Source organism: Aspergillus steynii (assembly GCF_002849105.1).
Source record: "Aspergillus steynii IBT 23096 chromosome Unknown P170scaffold_1, whole genome shotgun sequence".
NCBI lineage: Eukaryota > Fungi > Ascomycota > Eurotiomycetes > Eurotiales > Aspergillaceae > Aspergillus > Aspergillus steynii.
The window spans coordinates 567,105-581,298 of record NW_020194398.1 but is presented as its reverse complement, the minus strand read 5'-3'; the positions used below and the strand labels follow the sequence as shown (position 1 = coordinate 581,298).

General features: G+C 48.5%; 7 protein-coding genes across 7 annotated transcripts; 5 read left to right on the top strand and 2 right to left on the bottom strand.

The window, feature by feature from the left end:
* Window positions 1-56: 56 nt before the first annotated feature.
* On the bottom strand, window positions 57-1,382 carry P170DRAFT_451806 (uncharacterized protein; the record flags this gene model as incomplete). Its single annotated transcript, XM_024851224.1, has 3 exons — window positions 965-1,382; window positions 576-908; window positions 57-518 (listed from the first exon to the last, which is right to left on the bottom strand). Exons 1-3 carry the CDS (start codon window positions 1,169-1,171, stop codon window positions 57-59), a joined length of 1,002 nt encoding a protein of 333 aa, XP_024709115.1. The 5' UTR covers window positions 1,172-1,382.
* A 104-nt stretch (window positions 1,383-1,486) lies between these two features.
* P170DRAFT_504726 (carboxymuconolactone decarboxylase family protein) lies at window positions 1,487-2,322 on the top strand (the record flags this gene model as incomplete). The annotated part of the gene is made up of 1 exon (XM_024854221.1): window positions 1,487-2,322. The coding sequence occupies exon 1, from the start codon at window positions 1,723-1,725 to the stop codon at window positions 2,320-2,322; it is 600 nt and encodes a 199-aa protein (XP_024709114.1). The 5' UTR covers window positions 1,487-1,722.
* A 2,076-nt stretch (window positions 2,323-4,398) lies between these two features.
* On the top strand, window positions 4,399-5,399 carry P170DRAFT_451804 (SDR family oxidoreductase; the record flags this gene model as incomplete). The annotated part of the gene is made up of 2 exons (XM_024851223.1): window positions 4,399-4,893; window positions 4,955-5,399. The coding sequence occupies exons 1-2, from the start codon at window positions 4,464-4,466 to the stop codon at window positions 5,395-5,397; spliced, it is 873 nt and encodes a 290-aa protein (XP_024709113.1). The 5' UTR covers window positions 4,399-4,463.
* A 415-nt stretch (window positions 5,400-5,814) lies between these two features.
* Window positions 5,815-7,623, top strand: P170DRAFT_451803 (uncharacterized protein; the record flags this gene model as incomplete). The annotated part of the gene is made up of 3 exons (XM_024851222.1): window positions 5,815-6,101; window positions 6,149-6,269; window positions 6,322-7,623. 3 exons carry the CDS (start codon window positions 5,815-5,817, stop codon window positions 7,438-7,440), a joined length of 1,527 nt encoding a protein of 508 aa, XP_024709112.1. The 3' UTR covers window positions 7,441-7,623.
* P170DRAFT_481913 (ankyrin repeat domain-containing protein) lies at window positions 7,586-8,655 on the bottom strand (the record flags this gene model as incomplete). Its single annotated transcript, XM_024853873.1, has 3 exons — window positions 7,586-8,201; window positions 8,271-8,413; window positions 8,455-8,655. 3 exons carry the CDS (start codon window positions 8,653-8,655, stop codon window positions 7,730-7,732), a joined length of 816 nt encoding a protein of 271 aa, XP_024709111.1. The 3' UTR covers window positions 7,586-7,729.
* Window positions 8,656-9,008: 353 nt separating this feature from the next.
* On the top strand, window positions 9,009-11,639 carry P170DRAFT_504723 (uncharacterized protein; the record flags this gene model as incomplete). Its single annotated transcript, XM_024854220.1, has 7 exons — window positions 9,009-9,112; window positions 9,184-9,955; window positions 10,030-10,230; window positions 10,286-10,375; window positions 10,431-10,481; window positions 10,535-10,653; window positions 10,712-11,639. Exons 2-7 carry the CDS (start codon window positions 9,257-9,259, stop codon window positions 11,637-11,639), a joined length of 2,088 nt encoding a protein of 695 aa, XP_024709110.1. The 5' UTR covers window positions 9,009-9,112; window positions 9,184-9,256.
* A 272-nt stretch (window positions 11,640-11,911) lies between these two features.
* P170DRAFT_442060 (putative monooxygenase) lies at window positions 11,912-14,121 on the top strand (the record flags this gene model as incomplete). Its single annotated transcript, XM_024850436.1, has 6 exons — window positions 11,912-12,161; window positions 12,203-12,282; window positions 12,349-12,635; window positions 12,699-13,016; window positions 13,081-13,223; window positions 13,295-14,121. 6 exons carry the CDS (start codon window positions 11,912-11,914, stop codon window positions 14,119-14,121), a joined length of 1,905 nt encoding a protein of 634 aa, XP_024709109.1.
* Window positions 14,122-14,194: the final 73 nt, after the last annotated feature.

Here is a 14,194-nt window from a genome sequence, read left to right as displayed (position 1 = left end):
AAACTAACTGCATTTCTACCAAACCAACAATAGTAACTGACCCAATCAAATAAGAATCAATCAACAAAAACAGGATACTCATCGCCATGCTTCCACGGAAACAGCTGCAGATTCTGGGCATTCAACAAATTGACATACTGCGCCAAGGCACTCATCAAAGCCAAGAAATCCTCTCTCGCGGCCTCCTGATCATCCATTTTCTCAACCTTTTCTGTCAAAACCGCATCGATCTTTCGATTAGTCGAGCAGAGGAAATGCGCGCCCACGTAGCCCACAAACTCCGCAGGCGTGGGCACAAACACTCTATACATGCTGATCAAATGCTCCAGGTCGAAGTGCGGCTGGGTCGCTGCCGTCTTCAGTATGTTATTGAGGATGTAATACCCCAGCGTTCGAATCTCGCTGTTTATAAAAAGCATGGTCGCGAAGTAAGAGTCCTTAGAACCGGCGTGGGACGTGGCTCGTCCCTGATGGATGATTTCTAGGTCCGAGGAGATTCCGGACCAGGAGAATTCCGTCTTGCCGGTTGCATTAGCATTGCGGTCGCAATGTATGATGGACGGGAGGAGTCTTACCTCGTTGTGAATCTGAAGCACCAGCTCCTTGACTTCATCAGTCACGCCTGTCCGCTCTAGCGTAAGTGGAATGTGCCCCTTCGGTTCTGCCTCGGTAGCATCCCACACGATAACCTCGATAGGATCGGAGGCCTCATTGCATGCTTCCCAGAGAAGCGAGCCGGCCTTCTTCAGCTTCTCGATGTCCTCGGGTACCACGTATCCGCACGGCGCGGCGGGGAGGTCCTCGGTCAGAGTGCCGTATTTGATAGCCATATGCTGGAAGCCGGAGAGGAAGACGGTTCCGTCGGGCTCGAGCGCTCTGTTTGGGACTTTGTGATCTGGGTGAGTGTACTTTTGTACTGTTTAGCCTCAGCTCAGGGAATTGTGTGAGGGGAGGGGAGACTTACAATCAATGCCTCTGCGGGGACCAGATGGTACAAATGGTCGCCGGAAACGAGGGCATGGCTCTGGAGCGAGCGATAGGGAAGCTTGCTGAAAAGCAGATTGACTAAGGCAGGGTTTCTTTCGGTCATGATCGCCGTGATCATGATGTTGAGTTTGGGCCAATGGATTTTAATAGTCCGGGGCTGCTCGAGAGTTGTGCCGACTGCCATGTTTGCGTGTTTGCGTGTACTTGTTCAGGGAACGAGTTGTTTACTTGCGGATGAAGAATGAGTCTTGAAGATTCAATGGGGCTCTATATATACTATTTCCTGTCATATGCTCGCTTGTCAATTCTCTATTGAGTATCTTATTTTCAATCAGATCTGCCAGGTTATGTCGCCCTCGGAGATTCAGATCACAAGAGCTGAAGTCATGTCACCCGACTTGAGAAATCCTTGCTGGAATCATTAGGGCTATAACTATCCCATCATTTCACTGGCACCAGATTTCCTGATTTGTATTTCCGATTGTACATGTCCTTCCGCTTTCAAGACTGCCTATTAAACGCCGGGATAAAAATGACGAATTCGAAGCAGGACCTTGATTCCGCCATTCTACGACCGGTTCAACATCCCAGCATAGTTTATTCCCGAGTACGAACCAGAAAACCAACCCAGCCCGATAGGTATTTCAGACCAGCTGAGAACCCTCATACCATCCCAGCAAAATCTCAACATATTGAATAAACCAACTTCGCGGTCCAAATACCAAATACAGAACTATGTCCAGCGACCCCTTCCGACGAACCTGCCTCATTCCCTACGCAAACCCCGATTCCCTCCCTCCCCTTCTCCGCGAGAAACTCAACATCCTTCCCTTCCGCCGCAATATTCTCTACACGGTGGCTCAATCCCGCGGACTCGGGCCTCATTTCCTCGGCCTCATCGGAGCCTGCTTCGACGGCGGACAGCGGAGTCTCCCGGAACTAGATTGGCAATTAATCGTGCTCCGAGTTGCTAAGAATTTGGACTGCAAGTACGAGTGGGACGTGAATGTCCCCGTCGCGGAGGTTCATGGTATGCCGCGGGAGAAGATCAAGAGTATCGGCCGTACCCTTGAGGATGGGAAAGGGCCTTGGACAGAGCGGGACAGGATTCTAATACGACTGGTGGATGAGCAATTGGCGAGGTATACGAACAAGGAGGAGACGGTGAGGCAGGCGCTGGGGATTCTGAACGAGGGGGAGCTGGTGGAGGTGTTGATTGTTATTGGGGTTTATGCAGTGTTGGCAAGGCTGATTAAGGGGCTGAGGGTTGATGATGACCCGCCGATTCGGGGGTTGAAGGACTTGATTCGGCGGTCTATTACGGCTACGGAGTGAGGGATCCTACTGTGTTTTTGCTATATAGATAGGTTTAAATGGTTGGATTCATTTGCATCTAATGTGCTCCTCTTCTGACATTTTGCTGGGAATTATGATGTCACGAGGATAACGAGTATCCAGAACTCTGACCCATTATATGCTCACAAAACCTGCCCTGTTTTTGCCACACCTTCCATACTGCTTCGGTGCCTCACATGGTCAGCTTTCCATCGACTAAGATGATTGTGTGGACGAGGTATTTGATGCTGCTGGTCTGGTGGTTTCTGAGCAGATTCTGTAAACGCTGTTGTAGCTAGGGTTAGGGTTGTTCAGGTGGACATCGAGTCTTCAGGGTAAACATATCATTGCTATCTCAAAATACACAATCAGGGCCATTCTACAGGTTACTTAAAGTCGACTTATCACAATTCCCGCCCGGCGCAAATCACATCATCCCTCACCTTGCAACTTCCACCGGAAACAGCAAGGAATCACGCTTTGCAGCACCCACACACCAGGTATGGAGGATTCATTCAGACTAGAGCCCCAAGGGCATAAAAACTGAAATTTTTTATTAAACAGTACCGAATTGCTTTTGACGGAGATCCCTATTCTCTCGTCCCCTGAGAATTCATGATCAAGCTTTCACGAGGGCGACAACTCTGATCATTCTTTTGAGAGCTTGGTGACTGAACAAAAATGATTTCGTCGCTGATTCACTCTCATATATGAAGGAACAAATGAAAGCCTCCCATTGTTTCTATACAACCCACTAATATAGCATCCAGAACAAATGTTATGGCCTAGTGATCCTGCTGCATGGCATGCCTAGGGTGGGTAAGACGTCAGCTGCAAAAACCGCGGCCCGCAAGTGTAAGTCCATTACTGCGATTACCTGCGGAGATCTAGCGCTGGAGGCAGTGCATATCGACAGGTTGCTCAAAGAAATGTTCCGTTTAGCTTAGCTATGGAATTACCTTCTAGTTACTGAGGAATGCTTCTCTAGGAATTCCAGCTGGGCGAAAGACATGTATAGAATTCTAGAAATTGCTTCCTGGGCATTGTAGGAGAGAAGGCGGACAGAATATGATATCTAGGCCTTAATTGCACATGGAGACATCATGATCCAACGAGACGGATGATTCTATGGCATTCTTATCGAATGATATTAAAATTGAAGGACGGGAAGAAGTATCCAACAAACCCACCGCAGCCTTGTGCTACTTTTAAGAGCGCGAAACTAGCAGCCTACGCCAAGACAAGCTAATCTCGCCCCTCTTGCATCCTTCAAATGCCCTGACAGCCTCGAAGCGGTCATTTGACATCCCTAAACTATGAGCTCGTAGAGCTAAGCCTTGCGTACTAATGGGAACTTATTGCGAGAAGCATGTACCCGCTGACATTGCCACCAAGGCAACGGTATAATCCACCAGGAAAAGACACGGAGTGTGGCGGAAGCAGCTTCCGGGATCTAAAGAAGACGAAGGATCGGAATCCCCGAAAACGTGGGAACTAACGCAGGCTTGGTGGCCCGTGTTTCAATTGATTTTATGGAGCATTCTTGACTTAACAGTCCAATACATATATCTGACTCCCAAATTTATTTCTATTTTATTTCTTTTTCTTCCCTATCCTTGGCTATCTGCCTTAGTGGCAATGTGTAGAAAACCCAGCACAATCGGCTGATTTTAACGGGCAAATTGAGAGAGCGAATTTTTTGCCTTAGTTTGTTTCCGGTTAGTGCGCGATTCTGCGACGACGCTAAATGCGCAAAACCATCACTTAGTTTTGTTAGTACGCCGAGATAGTACGACGCAGTGGAGGAGCCAGCAAAAATTTCCTTTTTGGGATGACTCTAAATTACAACGCCATCGATATAAACGAGATTCCCAAATTCCACCCGCGCTCAGTGGCCACGTTTTGCCATTCTGAATCACTATCGGCTTTAACTTGCATGTCCAGATGTCCTCAACCAATTGCACCGGAGATTTCCGGTTATTCGCATGTCATGCTGCCACCTTGTCACATGATCATGTCTATATAGTCGCCCTTCATCTCCTTCATGTTCTGATTCCTCTTTTCTCAAGTCTATCTTCTCATTCCTCTACTTTAATTTCCTATACCTGTAATCTTTTGACTTGTGCCACTTCGATATCACAATGACTCAATCTGTCCTCATCACAGGCTGCAGCGAAGGCGGCATCGGGTCCGCTTTAGTGGAAGAATTCCACGCTAAAGGGCTGCATGTTTACGCGACCGCTCGTTCTAAAGCCAAAATGGCACATCTCAAAGAATTGCCAAACGTCAGCTTCCTTGAGCTAGACGTAACCTCTTCGTCGAGTATCGAGGAGGCAGCGAAGTTCGTCCAGGACCATGCCGGGAAGCTCGATATTCTAGTCAACAACGCCGGTCAATCCATGGTGTATCCGGCTTTAGACAGTGGCATTGAGAATTCAAAAAAGCTGTTCGATATCAACTTCTTCGGGCCGGTTGCTGTGACTCAGGCTTTCGCTCCCCTAATAATTGCTGCGAAGGGCACTGTCGTGAATGTCTGTTCGATGTCGGGCGTTGCGAATGCGCCGTGGTTGAGTAAGTTTGCTCTTATCCTCTGAGATCGCATTTTGGAACAGCATATTAACCACTACTCCAGGTGTATACAATGCCTCCAAAGCAGGTCTCCAATCATGGAGCGAGAGCCTCCGACTAGAACTCCAGCCATTCGACGTGAAAGTTATCTCACTAGTCACCGGCTCCGTTTCAACAAATCTGCTCACGCACTCTGATATTCGCTTGCCGGAAGATTCGCTGTACCTCAAGGCGGCCGATCGGATCCAAGCGCGCGGAGCGGGCCAGGACGTGAAGTCGAAGGACTCTCCCGCTGCGTTTGCGCAGAAGGTTGTGGAGGATGTCCTCGGCGGTGCTAGGGGGCTGGTTTGGCGCGGGAAAGCAGCATCGGTAATATGCTTCCTGTCGAAGATTGCACCTATGTGGTTTATGGTAAGTCACATTTTTACATCCCTGATGGATAGAGCTGACAATGTTTTCCCTACTAGGATCTTGCCTTGTCGTTTGGTACGGGCCTTGATCGATTGAAGTGATTTTTCTTTTTGCTTGTTCAAAATGTACATATACCCCAGACCATAAAATAGCATGGATTTGAAGACTTTATGACCAGTGTGAAGTAGAACTATAGAATGTTTGGTCCCGGTGATATCTCGGAGCTACACGACCCACTGTCGAGCGGGCATATCCACCGTTGTATAATTTTGGGTCTTATTCACTCCAGAATGTATCTTTTTGCCAACAATGAGTCGCTTAAACCCCTAATCTGACAGCTCACATGTATAATAGCAGCAGAAAAAGCTGTCGGTGAAATGTGTCTCCGATCCGGAAATTACTGCGCCAACCCAGTCTGACTCAGCAATCGCCCATCTTAGCCATTCCAGGGGCACAATTCATGTCCATGAGCATCTAATTCACGAAGCTAGATACAAGCGGGTTTCGCTCGTGATGTTCCAAACACGTCGTCTTCTCAGAGAGGAGATCACTCTTTCAGGTGCCAAGCAGCGAGAAGTCAACGTACTTCATCAGCTAGGCTATTACGACCAACAATGCTCCTTCTTCTCCGAACTGTATGCGAAACGAGAATGGATGAAAGCAGTAGTTGCCCATCACCTTGGGCTAGGTTCAACGCAAGGATTTCGCGTTGCAGAAGTACAAGACTGGTCTAGAGGCAGCTTCAATGTCTGCATTCCCATTACGGTCGAGAAATGGGAGGGCCTACAGCCCGGAGCCGAGTCATGCTCCGCATTCCTCTCCCTTATCGCGTGGGCGAAAAGTTCAGACCAGGAAATGCGGACGAGAAGATACGATGCGAGGCTGGTGCGTACGCATGGCTTCAGCATAACTGTCCGGACATTCCGATCCCCCGGCTTTATGGGTTTGCTTTATCAACAGGCGAATGTGTATGTGATTGAATTTTCTCCGTGGAGTTTGAAGAATCTAATGGAAAATCAGTATACACATTATAATAACTTGCCTTTTATAAGCCGTTGTTTACAATCTGTTCGCAATTATCTGCGCTCTTGGTTTGGTTTCCCGTTGCCCTCAAATTATTGTGTCCATCCATTCCGGTCCAGTCAGTCTATGCATCACACCAACAACCTCGGATACTTATTGATAGAATGCATCGAGCAAACGCAAGGAACGATGCTCTCAAACACTTGGCTTCAAAACCAAAGTAACGCCGAACTGCGTGGAAATTTCTTTCGAGACCTTTCCCGACTGCTGTTAAGCATCAGTCGAATCCCCTTGCCTCGCATTGGATCATTCACCATTGGTGGAAAGGGCTACTTGACTCTCGACAATCGCCCACTCACGATGGAGTTGCATGAATTGGAAAATGAAAGCATTCCTACTGATCTGTCTCGAGAGTACACCTACCACACCGTCGAATCCTACGTCGCGGATTTACTAGCCACCCATGATAACCGCCTTCGATACCAGCCTAATGCCGTAAACAACGTGCAGGATTGCGGTTACCAGATGTCGGCCTTGGCAGCAATGCGCACAACTGCCCCTTTGTTCTATAGTCGAGATCTCCGCCGCGGACCTTTTGTTTTCAGCCTCACAGACCTCCACCAAAGCAATATTTTCGTCGATGAGAAGTGGAATATCACCTGCCTTGTCGACCTTGAGTGGGCCTGTTCTCGACCTATTCAAATGGTTGAACCGCCGTACTGGTTGACTAATAAAGGTGTTGATGAGATCGATGCAGAGGAATACGATAAATACCGCAGGGAATTGATGGCTGCGATGGTCTCAGAAGAGGCGAAATTGGAGAATACGGAGCATAAATCTCCACTGTTGTCCGAGGTAATGGAACAGACATGGGCTACTGGGACATTTTGGTTTTCATTGGCTCTTTCCAGCCCATCCGGGCTTTTCAGGCTGTTCTACGAACACATCCAACCACTATTGTCCAAACACGAATCGCACGAAATTGGTGAAATCATGCCGTTTTATTGGGGCAGAAATGCGGGGAAATTTGTGGCAGAAAAGCTCCAAGACAAGAAAAGATATGACCATGAGCTTCAGGAAGCTTTCGAAACGAGTCCGTGTTGTAATGAATGTTGAAGAAGAGGGGGGAAATATAAAGGAAAGTTCAAAACGACCCCCGCTATCCGATCTCACTTTCTCTAGGCGCAAGGTTACAGAAGACTGAGACGTACAGCACCCGGAATTATCTCTTTTAGAGTATAGAACCTGTGACAAATTTCTCTGCCGCTAGCCAGGTCTCCATTAAGCCTCACAAATGAGTGGTACCACTGGTGGAATTTCTGTCCACAACTTGTTCTTGAGAATTTGAATTTACGCAACTGAAAACAGGTTCATGAAGGACGCCTCCCAGCACTGAAGAAACAAGCTAGCTCCCCTTCTCTAGAACCTCGATGACTTGCCACTGGTTTGCCTTTCGCGCGCAGTCCAAGGCGGTACGATCATTTGCGTCTCGGATACTCTGGTCAGTGCCTTCGCTGAGCAGGTAGCGGACTACATCCACCTTACCCAGTTCAGCTGCTTTGTGTAGAGCTGTGCCAAGGCCCATGAAGTGGAATAGTGCCCAGGAGGGATAATCTTCGTGCGCGCAAGAGTTAATGGGTGCGCCCTTTCTCATCAGAATCTTCAAGACTTCGATGGTATCCGGTTGCCGTTCGAGTGCGTGATGGAGGAGCTGGCCTTTTTGAGCGTCTCCGCCATGGCAAAACATTAGGTCAATTATGGGAACAGTGGCGCATTCGACAGCAAAGGAGAGCGGAGTAAGATCAATAAAACATCTTCGATTAGGATCAGCACCATGATCGAGGAGCCAAGCTGTCATCTCATCGTTAATGGCATTACTGAAAGGGATGCTATTAATATGGTTTATTTCTCTGGAGTTTTCCAAAGACCAAGAGGATCAAGCTCACCCTAGCACAGGAGGCTTAAGCTCGCTCATCGGTTGATTAATGTCCCATCCTCTCTGGATGAAAACAGTCAAGGCATCTTTTGCCTTGTCTCGTACTGCTTGCGAGGCATAGATCGGGTCCATGGGCAACCCGCGGTCAAGAAGCTCTTTGATAAACCGAGCATCGTCCCGTTTGCGGCTTCGACCATGACCGTATAAAAATCGCATATATCAAAATCCCCCGGCGAGGAGCTTATTGCGTCAAGATTCTCCCGAAATTGTTGGATATCACCACGAACGCATAACGTACGCATGGATTCCAGGGTTGCGAGCGGCGTTCGGGTTGGAACCACAGGGTACTCGCTCGGGTCGATCGGCGGGTCATCTGACGGAGGCAAGATTTCCATGGCGCGTTTGATAAAACGACAGTAGATATTGGATATTAAATTATTTTTACGGTCCTGGATGCCTGGATAGTTCCCACCAACGTCCAACTCTTGGATGTGGGAACTATTGGGTCGAGCGAAATTGCGCTAGTGATGCCTTAAGCGGCCTAGTGATCCCTGGTAGCGTCTTTTTAGTCCCGCGTGCTGCCGCTATCGATTCCCCCGAGTGAAAAGTCCCACCGTTAAGACTTGGACCTTTTACTGTGCTGATCTATCTGCGCAGAAACTGAGAAATGACCGATGCTTCAAACCTTCGAGCAAAGGGTAGTCGACGACCCAAGACGTCGAAGGAGGAGCGAGTCTGTCCAATATGCTTCAAAGCTTTCAGCAGAGCCGAACACTTGTCGCGACATTATAGGTCCCACACGAAGGAAAAGCCGTTTCGGTGCTCAGTCTGCGAACGAGTCTATGCGAGACAGTGAGTAGCAACAATGTATGGTGACCCTTTTGAAATGCTTCTCTAAGAGCATAATGGATGTCGGTTTGTAGGGATACATTGCTGCGGCATGTTAGAACCAATTGTTCTCGAAAGCAGGATGAAGGCAGCAATAATGATAGTGTAATGACGGCGGAGGATGTGACGCAAGACCTCACAACTGACTATTTGTCCTTATCGATGGTGCAGTCAGGGGATTCTCCTCGAGTCTCCACGGTCACTGTGTCTGGGGCGGGAAGTGATGATGTGGCTTTGGACCATCTAGTATCACGGTCGCTACAGCCTATTCACAACGATACAGCTGCAGAAAACCTATCAGATAGTTTTGGTCCTGCTGAGATCACTGATGGTGGGGGAAACCCCCTCGAAGCCATTGTCACTGCCCCTCATTTACTACCAGACAATGTGAATGAAGCATTTCAGGACTCAGTGAATACTCAGGACCTTCATGCATCAGACATCGAAATCGAAACGGGCTGGGCTTCTTGGCTCCTCTGCGATGACTTTAATCTTGACTCCATCAACTCATCCTTACTTCAAGCCACAGCAGGAGAAGCCTCACTTGACTACCACACGGATTTCACAGAGCAGTTTAATATCCAACCTCTAAACATGAATTCACTGCCAATGAAAAGGAAATTCCAACAAGACGGGGATTCCATCAGAAGGAAATGGCACACATACTGTCAGCCAACTCCTTTGGGTGGAATGGCCCCAGATCCTACGCCAGAGAATGGTCAGATTGACGAGGCTTACCGTCAAGAGCTGGCTGAGCGTCTCCAGCCGCGAGTCCAGACGGGAATTCTTCCTTCAACGACATTCATAGTACGCTATTCTGCTCCCTATTCCTGGTCGCACGGGGAAGGATACCGACTGACTCTGCGTGCTCTTTTGTCTAGCAACTCTGTCTGCGCGCATACTTCAAACACTTCCAACCTATTTTCCCCATCGTCCACGAACCGTCCTTCCGCCCATGCAAGAGCAATTCCATTCTTCTCCTCTCGATCTGCTCGGTCGGGAGTCTGTTTCTCGGCTCCCCTCGAGCGATGGAGCATGGAATCAGTATGTTCGAAAGGCTGCAGAAAGCGAACGTGTCATCGGTATAGTGAGACCAGCCCCATTCTAAGCTTCCAATGATTTAACTGTGGAATCTAGTGGGAGACACTCATTTCAAGTAGTCAGGATGCGTGCATAGCGGCTTTACAGGCAGCACTTATAGGCCAGGCTTTTGGATTTCTCGTTGGCGTACGTTCACTATTGTTTCACCTGATCTTTTACTTGGCTTACGTATTCTCCTCAGAGACCTAAAGATCTTGCCGGCATTGATTTCTTTCACGGGGGTATCAACGCGGTAAGTTCCCAGTGTTTAAAAAACAGTCGACAACCATTACTGACGTTGCTTAGTGGGCGCGCAAAGCAAATGTGTATCGCATTAATGAGTCCCCTTGCGATCCCCTGAGCCTACGTGGTGATGGCTGGGAAACCGCATGGAAGAAATGGGTGGCGACGGAAGAAAAGAAACGGTAAGTGAGCACATTAAGTACGTGATTTCCGCATGAACAGCGGGCTAAATCTCAACAGAATCGCTCTAGGAATTGCCATGCAGGATGCTGAGCTGATGAAACTCCATCTTCATGAGCCTATATTGCGTCATGACTGTGAACGTCTGCCAATTACAGACTCGGATAGACTCTTCGCTGCGCCGAACGCAATTCACTGGAAGCGCCTAATGATTGCCAATTATGGTTGCACTAATCGAACACAAAGGCCAAAAGATACCCCATGTCATTCTGAAACAATTCGAATTCCTAAAGGCGTGAGTAATTTTGGACAGTGTGCTCTCTTAGATTCGATAGGTGTTCTCGCCTATGAATCTCACCAGCCTACCGTGTTCGAGCTAAACAAGGCCAAACGGTGCCAGGAATTACTCGTGGAATGGTATAACTCTTACCAGTCGACACACGCTTCGAACGTGGTCTGGGATTCCCCCTTGACGATTCTTTGGCATGCCAGTTTTATCATGCTGTACGCAAACCTGGACCTTCTCGAGCGTGCCTGTGGTCGCGATGGGTGTGAAGCAGATCTTGATGCCCTTGGGTATGCTCGACAGTGGGCCAAGTCTGACGAGGCAAAGCGATGTCTCTTACACGCTGCCTATATTCAAAACAGCTTTCAGTCGATGCCGATCGGAAGTTTATCTCCCATTCACGTACCATTGTGTCTTTACCACTGTGGGATGGTCTGGTTCTGCTTCGGCAAGTTTGGTGGCGATTCTAAATTCTCAAAAAAGAAGGCTGAGGCTCAATTCAAATCTCCAGAGTTTCAATTGCTTCGTCCGAGTGTCAGCCAGAGTCTGAATGTGGTATTTGGCAACCTGCAGCAGTGGGACCCAACCGATCAAACATTCAAATTCATTGAATTGCTCCAGCGCGTCCCCCATTGGAAATTGCCGTCGAACCTCGCTGCAACTTTGCTGGCACTAGTTGAGGAGGATCAAAACATGTTTTGATCGAAGATGAAATTTGTACAACATTAGTCGATCTTTTGGACTGCATTGCTCATGAAATGGAATGTCTTTTTACCCCAGTTCACGCTTTTATCATACTCTATGTGGATCAAATCTCACCCCGATAGTTGCCGCTTCATAGTTCCCACATCCCCACCCAGACTTGAAGAATGTGGAACAAAATTTTGAAATATAAATCCTCCAATATACATAGCATGGGAAAGTAGTTTTTATTCAGTTGCTCAAGCTTTACGCTCTCGATCGCATCAGCTAACATGTCGACCGAAAAGTCATGGGAGACAACGGATGTTCTTATTTGTGGCTGCGGCCCAACAGGAGCAATGCTTTCTGGCTACTTAGACCGACTGGGCGTTTCTAACATTATATTAGACAGAGAAGCCCAGATCACGACTGATCCGAGGGGAATAGTTCTTGACGATGACGGGATACGGTATCTACAAGGTCTAGGTCTTTATCAACATGTGTTTACCGACATAGGATCTTGTCTGTGTTCCTATTCATTCGGTCAATTGAAGCTCTTATGTTAATTTCTATTCTAAACACAGGCGTGGGAAAGGTCCTCTTCATAGGGGGCGATCACTCGGATCTCAGCACGAAGCCTCTCTTCTCTTTTGATACTGCGTCGGTGAGTGGTCTCTATCTCGTCGGTCCTTCATATCGAGATTTCTTCCATCTGACATACATTGGATAGACGAAGGGGTATACCGGTCATGCTTGGATGATCACCCATAAGCAGCCTACTCTGGAGAAGCATCTTCGATCTGTCATTGATGGCTCTCGGTTTTCCTCGTTGAGAACTGGTTGCACGCTAAACTCGATTCGAGAAGATGGGGACTGGGTGTACGCATCTTATCTTGATCCAACTGGAATTGAAAGATATGTGCGCGCTCGTTTCCTGGCCGGAGCTGATGGTAAGACGGGTTTTGTCCGTAAGAACTACTTAGAGCCTCGTGGGGTTAGCATGGAGTGGGCTGAACAGTAAGTTGAGATAACAATTCTAAAACATGCCTTTCCGGATCTACGTGCATTGACTCGTCACAGCAGTCGTTACGAGGAAACCTGGGTCGCGATGAACTGGAAAATAAGTTTACCCACGAGAGAAACGCATCCTGATTTCCCATTATGGCAACTGGGCTACACATCCGAGGAGGTTTACGATCTATTCTTTCCCTCCGACTTTCGGTTCCTTTGCAACCCTTCACGCGCTGCCGTGTGTACACGATTTGGGTCAGTCAGGGATCGATTGTGGCGATTTGAATTTGTCGTTCAATCTGGAGAGGACCCTGAAGAGATGGCGACGGAGAACATGGTCAGAGAAGTGGTTCTGCCCTATCTACGACACCGTGGGAGTCGATATGGGTATGCCAGTCAGCCCTTGTTCCTTAGTTTTCGTCGTCTATACTCGCTAACCCTAAGCCTACAGACTCACCGAGGACGTCGAGTTCCCAGAGGACTGCATTCGTACCCTTCGCTCACGACCTTTCCGGTTCGCTGCGCGACTATGTAACAAATGGGCCCTCGGTCGGGTCATCTTGTGCGGCGATGCTGCGCATGTCTTCCCTCCATGTGAGCATACCCTCGTGAGATACCTACATCTTTGTTCCTTTCAGCTGACACCATCTTCAATGGTTCTGCAGTTGGCGGCCAAGGCATCGCATCCGGATTTCGCGACGCCATCGGCCTCGCCTGGCGTCTTGCCATGATCATGCAATCCCCGGCGACTCAGAAGCATCACGAAAAACATCTAGAAGGATGGTACATCGAGCGTCAACAGCAGTTCCAAACATCTTTAAACACCACTCTGCGAAACGGACAGCTCGTCAACAGTACAAACCCATTGCAGAACTTCATCCGCGACTGGGCTCTCTGGGGGATGCGCTTCATCCCAAGTCTCGATTACCGATTGCAACTCGGTCCGAGACTTGAAGGTCCTGTCCAGTATTCCCATGTGGATGGAATGCCGTTTTTGTCTGAATTTGGTGGTGGGGTGTATTTTCCGCAGGTATACTGTGTGAGGCTTGGAGATCGAATGAGGGATCTCTGTTTCACGGATGATGTGGTTTTTGCAAGAGGGAAAAACAAGCTATTTCAGGTTGTGGTGTTGCTGGATTCAGTGGAAACATGTTCATCGGCAATGAGAGACCTTGAAAAGATTGACCGCATTAGTGGTGGTCACTTGAGCACGGAAGAGTCGACGCTGCTCGCTCCGGTGTCTACAGCGGGCGTTTCAAACATTGACCATCCAGTGTTCCGAGCCGCCACAGCAGAAGAGTTCGCGGAATCTGAGCTGTGCGCTGGAAGACCTGCGCCACGCGATTACGATGAGTCTCAGATGTGGCGGATGTTCAAGTCGAAACGGTACGTGATCGTAAGACCCGATCGTTTTGTCTATGCAGCCTGTGCTACGAAGACCGAATTGGAGCAAGCTGCACGGAAACTCGCCAAGTTGTTCCCTCTGGAATGAACGAAGATGCTCTTTCTTGTCCCGGGTGTATATTGGTAGATATTACAAGTCAACAGCAGATCAGTCGGCGCCA